We start from the raw sequence: 16,137 nt of genomic DNA, 5'->3' as shown, positions 1-16,137 counted from the left end.
GGATCAGCAGGGCAGGACATAATTATGGCAGCTTCCAAATTGCCACAATTGCCCTTTAAAGCCAGTTATGGATGACAGAAGGGGTCCATTAGTTAAGTAGGTGTTAACAATTCACTATAGGGGAAAAAAACACTTTATTTTTTTAATATGACACTTTAACTTAAAGGACAACTGAAGCGAGAGTTTTATGGAGGCTGCAATATTTATTGGACCTGACCTCTTGCACAGGATAGAAGGAAAACACAGAGAAATGCACCGTGTGTGTATTTAGAGAGTTTAGCCTGTCTAATCCCCCTCATCCGTGACTAATCACAAGTTGTAATTTGATCTCTTTCATGTCAGCTGACTGCCACAGCAGAGAGGTAATTAGTAAACACAGGATGTTAACAATATGGCTCGGTGCACACTTAGCAGAAACGCAAAGGTTGCGGAAAACGCTGCGTTTTTGCTGCTAATGGAAGTCTATGGGCCTCATGGAAAAACACAAATAAATAACGCATATGCGTTTTGTATGCTGGGGTTTTTTGGTTTTATTGCATGGTATTCAAAAACGCATCAAAAACGAACATAATGAAAGTCAATGGGAACGCAATGCTTTGTATGCAATTTCATGCGTTTTTTTTTTATTGTTTTGTGATGTATTTCTGTTTCCTGTTGTCTTCCAAGTGATTTGCATAAAATACAATATAAAAAGGCAGTGAAAACGCATACAAATACCACGTACGTTTTGTATATGTGAACCCGCAAATGCATGAAAAACGCATGCAAAACGCTAGAAAAAAGTGGAAAAAACGCAAATGCACTAAAAACGCGCACAGAAAACCCCAAACGTGACAGAAAATGCGACCTTTCACGCTCTGTTAATTTGTGCCCCCAGCCTGAGTCTGCTTCCATTAAAGCAGGAAATAAACACACTGCAGTAAGGTGTAAGAAAGAAATGTTTTTTTGTTTAAAGGTTGTTATGCTGTTGCTTCTGTTTTAGAGCAAAGAGAAAGTTCTGAGTTCAGGTCCGCTTTGAGCAATACCAGTTGCCTGGCTGTCCTGCTGATCCTCCGCCTCTAATACTTTTAGCCATAGCCCCTGAACAAGCATTCAGCAGATCAGGTGTTTCTGACATTATTGTCAGATCTGACAAGATTAGCTTCATGCTGGTTTCAGGCGTGTGATTTCGGCGACTGCGGTCTTTTTGATTCTCATTCTAGTGAACGAGCATCGCCACACAATCGCTGAGAAAATGCTGCAGGCAGCAATTTTGCGATCAGTGATAATAACAAACGTGCTGTTGTCGCTGCACTGAGAGTAATCCCGTAGGATTCATTGTGCAGCGGCAATCGCAAAACGTGGGCAGAAGAAAAAAACACCTGAGTGTGGATGAGGCCTTAGCATAGGCTTAGCATAGTACTGGCTTCCAGAGCTGCTCAAATCCGGATCCGGGAGACATCGGGATAGTTCTATCCGGATACCTCCCAGTTACCTGTGCGGGGCGGGGGATCAATCTTACCTGTCTGACGTGTTCTTCGGTCCGTCCCTCGGCGCCTCCCACGATGCGCTCCAAGCGGCGGTCATGTGATTACAAACACTTCCTCCGTCCGGGTTGAAGGAGGAAGTGTTTGTAATCAAGTGACGCGCATGGAGCACATCGTGGGAGGCGCCGAGGGACGGACCGAAGAACACGTCAGACAGGTAAGATTGACCCCCCCGCCCACCCCGCACAGGTAACTGGGAGATATCCGGATAGAACTATCCGGGTATCTCCCGGTTCCGAATTTGAGCAGCTCTACTGGCTTCAGAACTCTCAGTAAACAAACATTCACCTGGCAGTACTAAAGATGTTATGTCAGAATGTAAATCAGGGAGAGGAAAGATTTTACAATGGGCAAACACTGACTAAATCATTTATACATAATTATTGTTATAATTAAAAAAAATAAGTCATGTTATTTATGTGATTTTCACTACAGGTGCTCTTTAATAAACATTCATTGAAGCTGAAGCCAGCTCTGCAATGATGGTTTTCTGTTGTTTTGCAGACTGTTCGGCATGGATTTCCATATCAGCCCACCGCTTTAGCATTCGATCCAGTGCAGAAGATTCTAGCGATCGGGACTCGGAACGGAGGTGTGCGCATGTATCCTTTACTGTTTGCTGTGATCCCTCTGCGTTATGACCTACACCATGTCCAGCCAAGGAGGTCAGCTGATGTGTCACGTGTCCTGAGGTCACATGGTCTGCCGACACCGTGTCCAGCCAAGGAGGGAAGCTGATGTGTCATGTCCTGAGGTCACACGGTCTGCCTGCCCTCGCTAAAGGACGACAGACAGACCTGGACTCACACAGGGAATCATCCAATCAGGCTCTGCTCTTGGGGTAAGTTATTCATGAAAGCAAGCACCTGATTGGCTGTATGGACTACGGCCTTTTTTATTCTGACATATGTCCCTCTGTGGCTTTGTGTGGTTCTTTGCCTTCGATACAAAGCTGAATAAAGCGGGAATGACTGCCAAAAAATCAATTCCATTTACCCGCTGCTCTGTGTCTATTATGCAGCCTGCAACCTGACCCTGCATTGTAAACATTCCAATATAATCATAAATGTTTCTGCTGTAATAAATCTTACTTTAGTCAGCCTGGCTCTATTTGGTACATTGCCAACCAGAAGGAAGCTTGTTGTCTCTGCCTCTCACATCCCTGCTGCTCCCTGATTGGCTGAGGGCAGTTCAGTGAGGCACAAGGCTGAGAAGGGAGAAACTGCTGAAATTCGATCTATGCTGTATTCACATGTGTTTGCAAAGCAAGCTAGATATGACAGTGCAGTTTCAAGGGGGAAAACATAGTGAGGGAGGAAATGACATCAGGATTGGCTTCAAGCAGAAGCAGTAAAAATGGAAAATGCCTGAAACGTTTTTCTCTTTATTTACTATATAAACATTACTAAAATCAAAACGTGGACAGTGCAATACATATGTGGGGCTTGATTCACTAAACCGTGATAACTCAAATATCACACATTATCAAAGATATCACACCTTATGAAAAGAGATTACACCTTATCAAAGTTAACCACTTAACGACCAGCTAACGCCGATAGGCGGCGGCTGGTCGTTTGTGGTTTTACATGGGGCCGTTCCATGTCAGTTCACAGAGGGTGTCTCCATGAACTGCCTGCCGTAAAGGAGATCGGCGATTCCCCGGCCTCTGATTGGCCGGGGATCGCTGCCGTGTGATAGGCTGAAGCCTATCAGAGGCGGCGCAGGATGCATCGGCGTCCTGTGCTGCCCAGGGAGCAAGAGGTAGGGAGGGAAGGAGAGGGAGTGAGGAATCGTGCTGCGGAGGGGGGCTTTGAGGAGCCCCCCCGCTCGGCCACACGGAGCGGCAGCGATCAGACCCCCCCAGCAGGTCATCCCCCTAGTGGGGAAAAAGGGAGGGGGAGTCTGATCGCCCTGCCTGCCACATGATCTGTGCTGCGGGCTGGAGAGCCCACGCAGCACAGATCTACAAAACATAGCCGGGTCCTTATGTGGTTACACCTTATCAGAGAGCTACGAACTTATGCCTGCTAATTGGCCATGGCACTCGTCCTGCCCTAAACCCCTGCGGGTTCGTAGCGCTCGCTATGCTACTCTGATAAGGCATGTTAACTTTGATAAGGTAATATCTTTTCATAAGGTGTGATATCTTTGATAAGGTGTGATATTTGAGTTATCACAGTTTAGTGAATCCAGGCCGTTATGTGAGTATAACAGGTATTTATCTCCCTATATACTGTTGTTTTTCTCCTGGGATAGTATGGCTGTCTCCGCTGCTGGCCTTGCTGTTTTTATATTGTGGCCTTGGTAGTGGGAATCAAACGGAACCTTTGCGCTTTATTAGCTGTCGTTGGCTTTTCTTGTATGAATTGGTCATTTTATTGTGTGTTGTGATTGGGAGGCAGATCTAGGATGGAGGATGGCTTGCAGTTGTAGATAATGATATCTGATGAGTAAACGTGTCAAAGGGATTTGTTATTTGCTGCCAGTTTTGTGAAACAAGCATTGAAATTGTATTTATTGCTGCTTTATGTTCAGAGTAATCGAAAAATATTTGTTGCAATTATTAGTTTTATGAATGATTTGGAGATAAATAAGGTTTTATTGTAGAGCAGTGTTTCTCAATGTTTTATTGGTATGTACCCCTTTTAAAACACCTATACTAACCAAGTACCCCCAGCACAGTAAACATTATCACAAGTACCCCCTGGCAAATATATATTTAATCGTAATACATGATAATTGGTTCTAAACAACTTCCAAGCATTTACTATTGCTTTTAATTAGCTAATTTGGTGTTATTTAAAGAGACTCTGAAGCATCGCTAAAATTATGTTTTTATTTTAAATACCTCTGTAGCATGATTGCAGCACCTAAAACGCCGCATCCCTGCGGCTTAAAACTCAATTAATCACCCCAAACTCCCCGGGGCACATTGCGGGGAGCGCTTCGATGAAGAGGCAGAGCTTTGGGCTTTAGCTCTGCCTCTACACGCGTCTATTAGCGCGGATCTCCTCCTCTCCCCGCCCCCCCTCAGTCTTCTTTCACTGAGAGGGGCGGGGGAGAGGCAGAGATACGCACAGCTTGACGCGCATGGAGGCAGAGCTACAGCCCAAAGCTCTGCCTCCCCCGGCAACAAAATCCATGACCGAGAAAGTCGTGAGTTTGGGGTGATTCATTTCGTTTTTAGCCGCAGGGATGCAGCATTTTAGGTGGTGCAAACATGCTTAAAAGGTTTTTAAAATAAAAACATGATTTTAGCGAGGCTTCAGAGTCTCTTTAAATAATGTATCATTTTCTAAAAATCTATATTTGTTATTGGTTAAGTATATGAAGCCCGAGTACCCCGGGAACTAGGCCTGAAAGATAAATCGAATTTAAACCGAAATCGTGATCACCAAGATCACAATTTCGGAATCGTCAAAGTGGCAATTATCGTGATCAAGTCATTTCCACATGGGGAAGTTTGAAGAAGCGGCTTAAAACGTACCCAAAGTCCCGGCGCTTGCGGCCCACAGCATTGGAAATACCTTCCGCACGAGTCCAACGCTGTCCGTCCTCCAGCTCTTGTGCTTGTCAAAGCTCCGGGTTCCTGTTTGTCACATGACATACAGGAAGTATTCCGCGCATTAGAGCCTGCAGGAGGGGAAGTGGTTAGACGGGCATCGCTGGACTCGTGTTGGAAGAGAGGCAGGGGGACAGAGGGGCAACAAACAGCCACAGACAGGGCACAAAGCTTGATTTGAAGAAAATCGTGAATCGAATCGAAATGGCAATTTCGGACATAAATCGCTCAATTCGATTTTTTTCCTAAAATCGTTCAGGCCTACCGGGAACCATCAGAAGTACCCCCTGGGGTACGCGTACCACACTTTGGAGAACCGAGGCTGTAGCGCAACCATGAAATAACAGTGCAGCTGGCACAATAGTACAAACACTGGAGACAATAATGCATCTTGTAGACTGGAGGACAAGCAAGAAGTGTTGATTTTCCAGTTCCAGGAATGTGCGGTGCATTGCGGGATCTTTCAGCATAGTAGAAGCAGTTGAGTGTTGTATCGTGTTAGCCATCAGTAAAAGCAAGGAGTCCCAACTTCCTGATTTTACTGATGGTTAACACGGTACAACACTCTACTGCTTCTAGTAGACTGGAGGAAATACAGACATTGAAGATATACTAGCACCATAAAGCCAGCTACATACCATGCAATTTTAAAGAGAGTAAAAAAAAATAAAATAAAAAAACTTATACTTACCTAAGAAAAGGTAAGGCTTTGGGTCCTAATGAGTCTTCCCGGTCTCCCCCCGGTGTCCTCGGTCTCCTGCAGGCTCCTCCGTTTGTATCTCGCATCGGGGGACATTTCGGCAATCTTCCGAAGCACTCGGGCTTCTGAAGACAGTCTGCTCCATACTGCACATGCGCAAGCGCCCTCTCTCGCCCGTGCACAGTACAGATCCACCAGTCTTCGGAAGCCCAAGTAGTTGCCCCTCTGGCCTATTCGCTACCTTGTCGTCCTCCTCCTCGTTCTTCAGCAATCAGCTCTGGTAAGTCTGCCAGTCTGGGGCTGACTGCGCATGCGGGCCTAGCCACACGCATGCCCACTTCACACTTCTTTCGCTGGGAGCGTTCTGCGTCTGTGCCGACTGGACGACTTACTGGGGTCGATTGCGGATGAACGAGGAGGCGGCTGAGGACGGTGAAGTAGCGATCAGGCTGGAGGAAGCCCCACGTATGTATACATTTTCTCTCCTGCTCCATCTCAGGCACACTTTAAATTTGCTTGAAATCTGAAATCATTTGCACTTCATTGACTCTGCTTTAGTCGACACGCCAAAGTGGCAGCCACAACCACCGTGGGCACTGGATACAGAAGTGTGGTGTCTTCATGCACCTTTGTAGCCAGGTAACTGGCATATTGCAAAATCGAAAACATGTGGCAGCCGCCGTGCTTTTCTCAGTCCAGCTTGCCTGGAAGCATCGGGGTCCATTCTGGAACTCTGGAAGGATTGCTGTGAGATCTGTATGGTAGAAGTAAAGCTATTGCGCTTGTGCTGGGCTGGACGGCATCCACCGATGATGTCACTAGTCTGAGCCCATCTGGCGGAGAACGCAAGTCTCCCACATAGAAAATCTGCTCATCCAGACACAGAAAGAGTAAAGAAGTGCAACTCCTTCTTATCGGCAACATATAGCTCTGTATGCTGTGCTGCAGAGAGTGCAGGGTGAGGGATGAGGATTCCTGCTCTGTATGCTGTGCTGCAGAGAGTGCAGGGTGAGGATTCCTGCTCTGTATACTGTGCTGCAGAGAGTGCAGGGTGAGGATTCCTGCTCTGTATGCTGTGCTGCAGCAAGTGCAGGGTGAGGGGTGAGGATTCCTGCTCTGTATGCTGTGCTGCAGAGAGTGAGGGGTGAGGATTCCTGCTCTGTATGCTGTGCTGAAGAGAGTGCAGAGTGAGGATTCCTGCTCTGTATGCTGTGCTGCAGAGAGTGCAGGGTGAGGCTGCAGCGAGTGAGGGGTGAGGATTCCTGCTCTGTATACTGTGCTGCAGAGGGTGAGGGGTGAGGATTCCTGCTCTGTATGCTGTGCTGCAGAGAGTGCAGGGTGAGGCTGCAGCGAGTGCAGGGTGAGGAGTGAGGATTCCTGCTCTGTATACTGTGCTGCAACAAGTGCAGGGTGAGGGGTGAGGATTCCTGCTCTGTATACTGTGCTGCAGAGAGTACAGGGTGAGGGTGAGGATTCCTGCTCTGTATGCTGTGCTGCAGAGAGTGAGGGGTGAGGATTCCTGCTCTGTATGCTGTGCTGCAGAGAGTGAGGGGTGAGGAGTCCTGCTCTGTATGCTGTGCTGCAGAGAGTGCAGGGTTAAGGGTGAGGCTGCAGCGAGTGCAGGGTGAGGAGTGAGGATTCCTGCTCTGTATACTGTGCTGCAGAGAGTGAGGGGTGAGTCTGCAGGGTGAGGGGTCCTGCTCTGTATGCTGTGCTGCAGAGAGTGCAGGGTGAGGGGTGAGGCTGCAGAGAGTGCAGGGTGAGGGATGAGGGGCCCTGCTCTGTATGCTGTGCTGCAGGAAGTGCAGGGTGAGGATTCCTGCTCCGTATACTGTGCTGCAGAGAGTGCAGGGCGAGGGGTCCTGCTCTGTATACTGTGCTGCAGAGAGTGCAGGGTGAGGGGTGAGGATTCCTGCTCTGTATGCTGTGCTGCAGAGAGTGCAGGGTGAAGGGTGAGGCTGCAGCTAGTGCAGGGTGAGGAGCGAGGATTCCTGCTCTGTATACTGTGCTGCAGAGAGTGAGGGGTGAGGCTGCAGAGAGTGCAGGGTGAGAGGTGAGGGGTCCTGCTCTGTATGCTGTGCTGCAGAGAGTGCAGGGTGAGGCTGCAGCGAGTACAGGGTGAGGAGTGAGGATTCCTGCTCTGTATACTGTGCTGCACAGAGTGCTGTGTGAGGGGTGAGGATTCCTGCTCTGTATACTGTGCTGCAGAGAGTGCAGGGTGAGCATTCCTGCTCTGTATGCTGTGCTGCAGAGAGTACAGGAGGAGGGACGAGCATTCCTGCTCTGTATGCTGTGCTGCAGAGAGTGCAGGGTGAGGGGTGAGGCTGCAGAGAGTGTAGGGTAAGGGGTGAGGATTCCTGCTCTGTATGCTGTACTGCAGAGAGTGCAGGGTGAGGGGTGAGGCTGCAGCGAGTGCAGGGTGAGGGATGAGGGGTCCTGCTCTGTATGCTGTGCTGCAGAGAATGCAGGGTGAGGGGTGAGGATTCCTGCTCTGTATGCTGTGCTGCAGCAAGTGCAGGGTGAGGGATGGGGATTCCTGTTCTATATGCTGTGCTGCAGAGGGTGAGGGGTCCTGCTCTGTATGCTGTGCTGCAGAGAGGGCAGGGTGAGGCTGCAGCGAGTGCAGGGTGAGGGGTGAGGATTCCTGCTCTGTATGCTGTGCTGCAGAGAGTGCAGGGTGAGGGATGAGGAGTCCTGCTCTGTATGCTGTGCTGCAGAGAGTGCAGGGTGAGGGATGCGGCGTCCTGCTCTGTATGCTGTGCTGCAGAGAGTGAGGGGTGAGGATTCCTGCTCTGTATGCTGTGCTGCAGAGAGTTCAGGGTGAGGAGTGAGGCTGCAGAGAGTGAGGGGTGAGGATTCCTGCTCTGTATTCTGTGCTGCAGAGAGTGCAGGGTGAGGGGTGAGGATTCCTGCTCTGTATGCTGTGCTGCAGAGAGTGCAGGGTGAGGGGTGAGGCTGCAGATAGTGAGGGATGAGGATTTCTGCTCTGTATACTGTGCTGCAGAGAGTGAGGGGTGAGGATTCCTGCTCTGTATGCTGTGCTGCAGAGAGTGCAGGGTGAGGGGTGAGGATTCCTGCTCTGTATGCTGTGCTGCAGAGAGTGCAGGGTGAGGGATGAGGAGTCCTGCTCTGTATGCTGTGCTGCAGAGAGTGCAGGGTGAGGGATGCGGCGTCCTGCTCTGTATGCTGTGCTGCAGAGAGTGAGGGGTGAGGATTCCTGCTCTGTATGCTGTGCTGCAGAGAGTTCAGGGTGAGGAGTGAGGCTGCAGAGAGTGAGGGGTGAGGATTCCTGCTCTGTATTCTGTGCTGCAGAGAGTGCAGGGTGAGGGGTGAGGATTCCTGCTCTGTATGCTGTGCTGCAGAGAGTGCAGGGTGAGGGGTGAGGCTGCAGATAGTGAGGGATGAGGATTTCTGCTCTGTATACTGTGCTGCAGAGAGTGAGGGGTGAGGATTCCTGCTCTGTATGCTGTGCTGCAGAGAGTGCAGGGTGAGGGATGAGGGGTCCTGCTCTGTATACTGTGCTGGGGTGAGGGATGAGGCAGTGCTGGGGTGAGGGAGGAGGCAGTGCTGGATGAGGGATGAGGCAGTGCTGGGTAAGGGATGAGGCAGTGCTGGGGTGAGGGATGAGGCAGTGCTGGGTGAGGGATGAGGCAGTGCTGGGTGAGGGATGAGGCAGTGCTGGGCGAGGGATAAGGCAGTGCTGGGCGAGGGATACGGCAGTGCTGGGGTGAGGGATGAGGCAGTGCTGGGGTGAGGGATGAGGCAGTGCTGGGGTGAGGGATGAGACAGAGCTGGGGTGAGGGATGAGGCAGTGCTGGGTGAGGGATGAGGCAGTGCTGGGTGAGGAATGAGGCAGTGCTGGGGTGAGGGATGAGGCAGTGCTGGGGTGAGGGATGAGGCAGTGCTGGGCGAGGGATGAGGCAGTGCTGGGGCGAGGGATGAGGCAGTGCTGGGGTGAGGGATGAGGCAGTGCTGAGCGAGGGATGAGGCATAGATGGGGTGAGGGATGAGGCAGTGCTGGGCGAGGGATGAGGCATAGATGGGGTGAGGGATAAGGCAGTGCTGGGGTGAGGGATGCGGCAGTGCTGGGTGAGGGATGAGGCAGTGCTGGGTGAGGGATGAGGCAGTGCTGGGTGAGGGATGAGGCAGTGCTGGGTGAAGCAGTGCTGGGTGAGGTATGAGGCAGTGCTGGGTTGAGGGATGAGGCAGTGCTGGGTGAGGGATGAGGCAGTGCTGGGGTGAGGGATGAGGCAGTGCTGGACAAGGGATGAGACAGAGCTGGGGTGAGGGATGAGGCAGTGCTGGATGAGGGATGAGGCAGTGCTGGGGTCAGGGATGAGGCAGTGCTGGGCAAGGGATGAGGCAGTGCTGGGCGAGGGATGAGGCATAGATGGGGTGAGGGATTAGGCAGTGCTGGAGTGAGGGATGAGGCAGTGCTGGGGTAAGAGATGAGGCAGTGCTGGGCGAGGGATAAGGCAGTGCTGGGGTGAGGGATGAGGCATAGATGGGGTGAGGGATGAGGCAGTGCTGGGTGAGGGATGAGGCAGTGCTGGGTGAGGTATGAGGCAGTGCTGGGTTGAGGGATGAGGCAGTGTTGGGTGAGGGATGAGGCAGTGCTGGATGAGGCAGTGCTGGGCGAGGGATGAGGCAGTGCTGGGCGAGGGATAAGGCAGTTCTGGGGTGAGGGATGAGGCAGTGCTGGGGTGAGGGATGAGGCAGTGCTGGGTGAAGGATGAGGCAGTGCTGGGGTAAGGGATGAGGCAGTGCTGGGGTAAGGGATGAGGCAGTGCTGGGCGAGGGATGAGGCAGTGCTTGGTAAGGGATGAGGCAGTGCTTGGTAAGGGATGAGGCAGTGCTGCAGTGAGGGATGAGGCAGTGCTGCGGTGAGGGATGAGGCAGTGCTGCGGTGAGGGATGAGGCAGTGCTGGGGCGAGGGATGAGGCAGTGCTGGGGCGAGGGATGAGGCAGTGCTGGGGCGAGGGATGAGGCAGTGCTGGGGCGAGGGATGAGGCAGTGCTGGGGCGAGGGATGAGGCAGTGCTGGGGCGAGGGATGAGGCAGTGCTGGGGCGAGGGATGAGGCAGTGCTGGGGCGAGGGATGAGGCAGTGCTGGGGCGAGGGATGAGGCAGTGCTGGGGCGAGGGATGAGGCAGTGCTGGGGCGAGGGATGAGGCAGTGCTGGGGAGGGATGAGGCAGTGCTGGGGGAGGGATGAGGCAGTGCTGGGGTGAGGGATGAGGCAGTGCTGGGGTGAGGGATGAGGCAGTGCTTGGGTGAGGGATGAGGCAGTGTTGGGTCAGGGATGAGGCGGTGCTGGGGTGAGGGATGAGGCGGTGCTGGGGTGAAGGATGAGGCGGTGCTGGGTGAGGGATGAGGCGGTGCTGGGGTGAGGGATGAGGCGGTGCTGGGGTCAGGGATGAGGCAGTGCTGGGGTGAGGGATGAGGCAGTGCTGGGGTGAGGGATGAGGCAGTGCTGGATAAGGGATGAGGCAGTGCTGGGGTGAGGGATGAGGAAGTGCTGGATGAGGAATGAGACAGTGCTAGGGTGAGGAATGAGGCAGTGCTGGGTGAGGAATGAGACAGTGCTGGGTGAGGGAAGAGGCAGTGCTGGGTGAGGGATGAGGCAGTGCTGGGTGAGGGATGAGGCAGTGCTGGGGTGAGGGATGAGGCAGTGCTGGGGTGAGGGATGAGGCAGTGCTGGGGTGAGGGATGAGGCAGTGCTGGGTGAGGGATGAGGCAGTGCTGGGTGAGGGATGAGGCAGTGCTGGGTGAGGGATGAGGCAGTGCTGGGGTGAGGGATGAGGCAGTGCTGGGGTGAGGGATGAGGCAGTGCTGGGGTGAGGGATGAGGCAGAGCTGGGTGAGGGATGAGGCAGTGCTGGGGTGAGGGATGAGGCAGTGCTGGGGTGAGGGATGAGGCAGTGCTGGGGTGAGGGATGAGGCAGTGCTGGGTGAGGGATGAGGCAGTGCTGGGTGAGGGATGAGGCAGTGCTGGGTGAGGGATGAGGCAGTGCTGGGGTGAGGGATGAGGCAGTGCTGGGGTGAGGGATGAGGCAGTGCTGGGTGAGGGATGAGGCAGTGCTTGGGTGAGGGATGAGGCAGTGCTGGGCGAGGGATGAGGCAGTGCTGGGCGAGGGATGAGGCAGTGCTGGGCGAGGGATGAGGCATAGATGGGGTGAGGGATGAGGCAGTGCTGGGCGAGGGATGAGGCATAGATGGGGTGAGGGATAAGGCAGTGCTGGGGTGAGGGATGAGGCAGTGCTGGGGTGAGGGATGAGGCAGTGCTGGGCGAGGGATGAGGCATAGATGGGGTGAGGGATGAGGCAGTGCTGGGCGAGGGATGAGGCATAGATGGGGTGAGGGATAAGGCAGTGCTGGGGTGATGGATGAGGCAGTGCTGGGTGAGGGATGAGGCAGTGCTGGGTGAGGGATGAGGCAGTGCTGGGTGAGGGATGAGGCAGTGCTGGGTGAGGTATGAGGCAGTGCTGGGTTGAGGGATGAGGCAGTGCTGGGTGAGGGATGAGGCAGTGCTGGGGTGAGGGATGAGGCAGTGCTGGACAAGGGATGAGACAGAGCTGGGGTGAGGGATGAGGCAGTGCTGGATGAGGGATGAGGCAGTGCTGGGCAAGGGATGAGGCAGTGCTGGGGTCAGGGATGAGGCAGTGCTGGGCAAGGGATGAGGCAGTGCTGGGGTGAGGGATGAGGCAGTGCTGGGCGAGGGATGAGGCATAGATGGGGTGAGGGATTAGGCAGTGCTGGAGTGAGGGATTAGGCAGTGCTGGGGTGAGAGATGAGGCAGTGCTGGGCGAGGGATAAGGCAGTGCTGGGGTGAGGGATGAGGCATAGATGGGGTGAGGGATGAGGCAGTGCTGGGAGAGGGATGAGGCAGTGCTGGGTGAGGTATGAGGCAGTGCTGGGTTGAGGGATGAGGCAGTGTTGGGTGAGGGATGAGGCAGTGCTGGATGAGGCAGTGCTGGGCGAGGGATGAGGCAGTGCTGGGCGAGGGATAAGGCAGTTCTGGGGTGAGGGATGAGGCAGTGCTGGGGTGAGGGATGAGGCAGTGCTGGGTGAAGGATGAGGCAGTGCTGGGGTAAGGGATGAGGCAGTGCTGGGGTAAGGGATGAGGCAGTGCTGGGCGAGGGATGAGGCAGTGCTTGGTAAGGGATGAGGCAGTGCTTGGTAAGGGATGAGGCAGTGCTGCGGTGAGGGATGAGGCAGTGCTGCGGTGAGGGATGAGGCAGTGCTGGGGCGAGGGATGAGGCAGTGCTGGGGCGAGGGATGAGGCAGTGCTGGGGCGAGGGATGAGGCAGTGCTGGACAAGGGATGAGACAGAGCTGGGGTGAGGGATGAGGCAGTGCTGGATGAGGGATGAGGCAGTGCTGGGCGAGGGATGAGGCAGTGCTGGGGTCAGGGATGAGGCAGTGCTGGGCAAGGGATGAGGCAGTGCTGGGGTGAGGGATGAGGCAGTGCTGGGCGAGGGATGAGGCATAGATGGGGTGAGGGATTAGGCAGTGCTGGAGTGAGGGATGAGGCAGTGCTGGGGTGAGAGATGAGGCAGTGCTGGGCGAGGGATAAGGCAGTGCTGGGGTGAGGGATGAGGCATAGATGGGGTGAGGGATGAGGCAGTGCTGGGTGAGGGATGAGGCAGTGCTGGGTGAGGTATGAGGCAGTGCTGGGTTGAGGGATGAGGCAGTGTTGGGTGAGGGATGAGGCAGTGCTGGATGAGGCAGTGCTGGGCGAGGGATGAGGCAGTGCTGGGCGAGGGATAAGGCAGTTCTGGGGTGAGGGATGAGGCAGTGCTGGGGTGAGGGATGAGGCAGTGCTGGGGTGAGGGATGAGGCAGTGCTGGGTGAAGGATGAGGCAGTGCTGGGGTAAGGGATGAGGCAGTGCTGGGGTAAGGGATGAGGCAGTGCTGGGCGAGGGATGAGGCAGTGCTTGGTAAGGGATGAGGCAGTGCTTGGTAAGGGATGAGGCAGTGCTGCAGTGAGGGATGAGGCAGTGCTGCGGTGAGGGATGAGGCAGTGCTGCGGTGAGGGATGAGGCAGTGCTGGGGCGAGGGATGAGGCAGTGCTGGGGCGAGGGATGAGGCAGTGCTGGGGCGAGGGATGAGGCAGTGCTGGGGCGAGGGATGAGGCAGTGCTGGGGCGAGGGATGAGGCAGTGCTGGGGCGAGGGATGAGGCAGTGCTGGGGCGAGGGATGAGGCAGTGCTGGGGCGAGGGATGAGGCAGTGCTGGGGCGAGGGATGAGGCAGTGCTGGGGCGAGGGATGAGGCAGTGCTGGGGCGAGGGATGAGGCAGTGCTGGGGCGAGGGATGAGGCAGTGCTGGGTGAGGGATGAGGCAGTGCTGGGTGAGGGATGAGGCAGTGCTGGGGTGAGGGATGAGGCAGTGCTGGGGTGAGGGATGAGGCAGTGCTTGGGTGAGGGATGAGGCAGTGCTTGGGTGAGGGATGAGGCAGTGTTGGGTCAGGGATGAGGCGGTGCTGGGGTGAGGGATGAGGCGGTGCTGGGGTGAGGGATGAGGCGGTGCTGGGTGAGGGATGAGGCGGTGCTGGGGTGAGGGATGAGGCGGTGCTGGGGTGAGGGATGAGGCGGTGCTGGGGTGAGGGATGAGGCAGTGCTGGATGAGGGATGAGGCAGTGCTGGGGTGAGGGATGAGGAAGTGCTGGATGAGGAATGAGACAGTGCTAGGGTGAGGGATGAGGCAGTGCTGGGTGAGGAATGAGACAGTGCTGGGTGAGGGAAGAGGCAGTGCTGGGTGAGGGATGAGGCAGTGCTGGGTGAGGGATGAGGCAGTGCTGGGGTGAGGGATGAGGCATTGCTGGGGTGAGGGATGAGGCAGTGCTGGGGTGAGGGATGAGGCAGTGCTGGGGTGAGGGATGAGGCAGTGCTGGGGTGAGGGATGAGGCAGTGCTGGGTGAGGGATGAGGCAGTGCTGGGTGAGGGATGAGGCAGTGCTGGGGTGAGGGATGAGGCAGTGCTGGGGTGAGGGATGAGGCAGTGCTGGGGTGAGGGATGAGGCAGTGCTGGGTGAGGGATGAGGCAGTGCTGGGGTGAGGGATGAGGCAGTGCTGGGTGAGGGATGAGGCAGTGCTGGGTGAGGGATGAGGCAGTGCTGGGTGAGGGATGAGGCAGTGCTGGGGTGAGGGATGAGGCAGTGCTGGGGTGAGGGATGAGGCAGTGCTGGGTGAGGGATGAGGCAGTGCTTGGGTGAGGGATGAGGCAGTGCTGGGCGAGGGATGAGGCAGTGCTGGGCGAGGGATGAGGCAGTGCTGGGCGAGGGATGAGGCATAGATGGGGTGAGGGATGAGGCAGTGCTGGGCGAGGGATGAGGCATAGATGGGGTGAGGGATAAGGCAGTGCTGGGGTGAGGGATGAGGCAGTGCTGGAGTGAGGGATGAGGCAGTGCTGGGCGAGGGATGAGGCATAGATGGGGTGAGGGATGAGGCAGTGCTGGGCGAGGGATGAGGCATAGATGGGGTGAGGGATGAGGCAGTGCTGGGGTGAGGGATGAGGCAGTGCTGGGGTGAGGGATGAGGCAGTGCTGGGTGAGGGATGAGGCAGTGTTGGGGTGAGGGATGAGGCAGTGCTGGGGTGAGGGATGAGGCAGTGCTGGGGTGAGGGATGAGGCAGTGCTGGGTGAGGGATGAGGCAGTGCTGGGTGAGGGATGAGGCAGTGCTGGGTGAGGGATGAGGCAGTGCTGGGGTGAGGGATGAGGCAGTGCTGGGGTGAGGGATGAGGCAGTGCTGGGTGAGGGATGAGGCAGTGCTTGGGTGAGGGATGAGGCAGTGCTGGGCGAGGGATGAGGCAGTGCTGGGCGAGGGATGAGGCAGTGCTGGGCGAGGGATGAGGCATAGATGGGGTGAGGGATGAGGCAGTGCTGGGCGAGGGATGAGGCATAGATGGGGTGAGGGATAAGGCAGTGCTGGGGTGAGGGATGAGGCAGTGCTGGGGTGAGGGATGAGGCAGTGCTGGGCGAGGGATGAGGCATAGATGGGGTGAGGGATGAGGCAGTGCTGGGCGAGGGATGAGGCATAGATGGGGTGAGGGATAAGGCAGTGCTGGGGTGATGGATGAGGCAGTGCTGGGTGAGGGATGAGGCAGTGCTGGGTGAGGGATGAGGCAGTGCTGGGTGAGGGATGAGGCAGTGCTGGGTGAGGTATGAGGCAGTGCTGGGTTGAGGGATGAGGCAGTGCTGGGTGAGGGATGAGGCAGTGCTGGGGTGAGGGATGAGGCAGTGCTGGACAAGGGATGAGACAGAGCTGGGGTGAGGGATGAGGCAGTGCTGGATGAGGGATGAGGCAGTGCTGGGCAAGGGATGAGGCAGTGCTGGGGTCAGGGATGAGGCA

The 16,137-nt window shown here is 55.2% G+C and overlaps 1 protein-coding gene across 6 annotated transcripts in view; it reads left to right on the top strand.

Moving 5' to 3' along the window:
* STXBP5L (syntaxin binding protein 5L) overlaps nucleotides 1-16,137 on the top strand; it is a 376,217-nt gene that overhangs the window by 70,891 nt on the left and 289,189 nt on the right. For all 6 annotated transcript variants that reach the window (XM_068270954.1, XM_068270953.1, XM_068270957.1 and 3 more), the window contains exon 2: nucleotides 2,031-2,128. In XM_068270954.1, the coding sequence (XP_068127055.1) occupies nucleotides 2,031-2,128 (98 nt within the window). The remainder of the gene's footprint in view (nucleotides 1-2,030; nucleotides 2,129-16,137) is intronic.

This window comes from Hyperolius riggenbachi, chromosome 2, assembly GCF_040937935.1.
Source record: "Hyperolius riggenbachi isolate aHypRig1 chromosome 2, aHypRig1.pri, whole genome shotgun sequence".
Classification (NCBI taxonomy): Eukaryota; Metazoa; Chordata; class Amphibia; order Anura; family Hyperoliidae; genus Hyperolius; species Hyperolius riggenbachi.
Note: the sequence above shows the minus strand (reverse complement) of the source record. Positions and strands in the feature narration are given on the sequence as shown.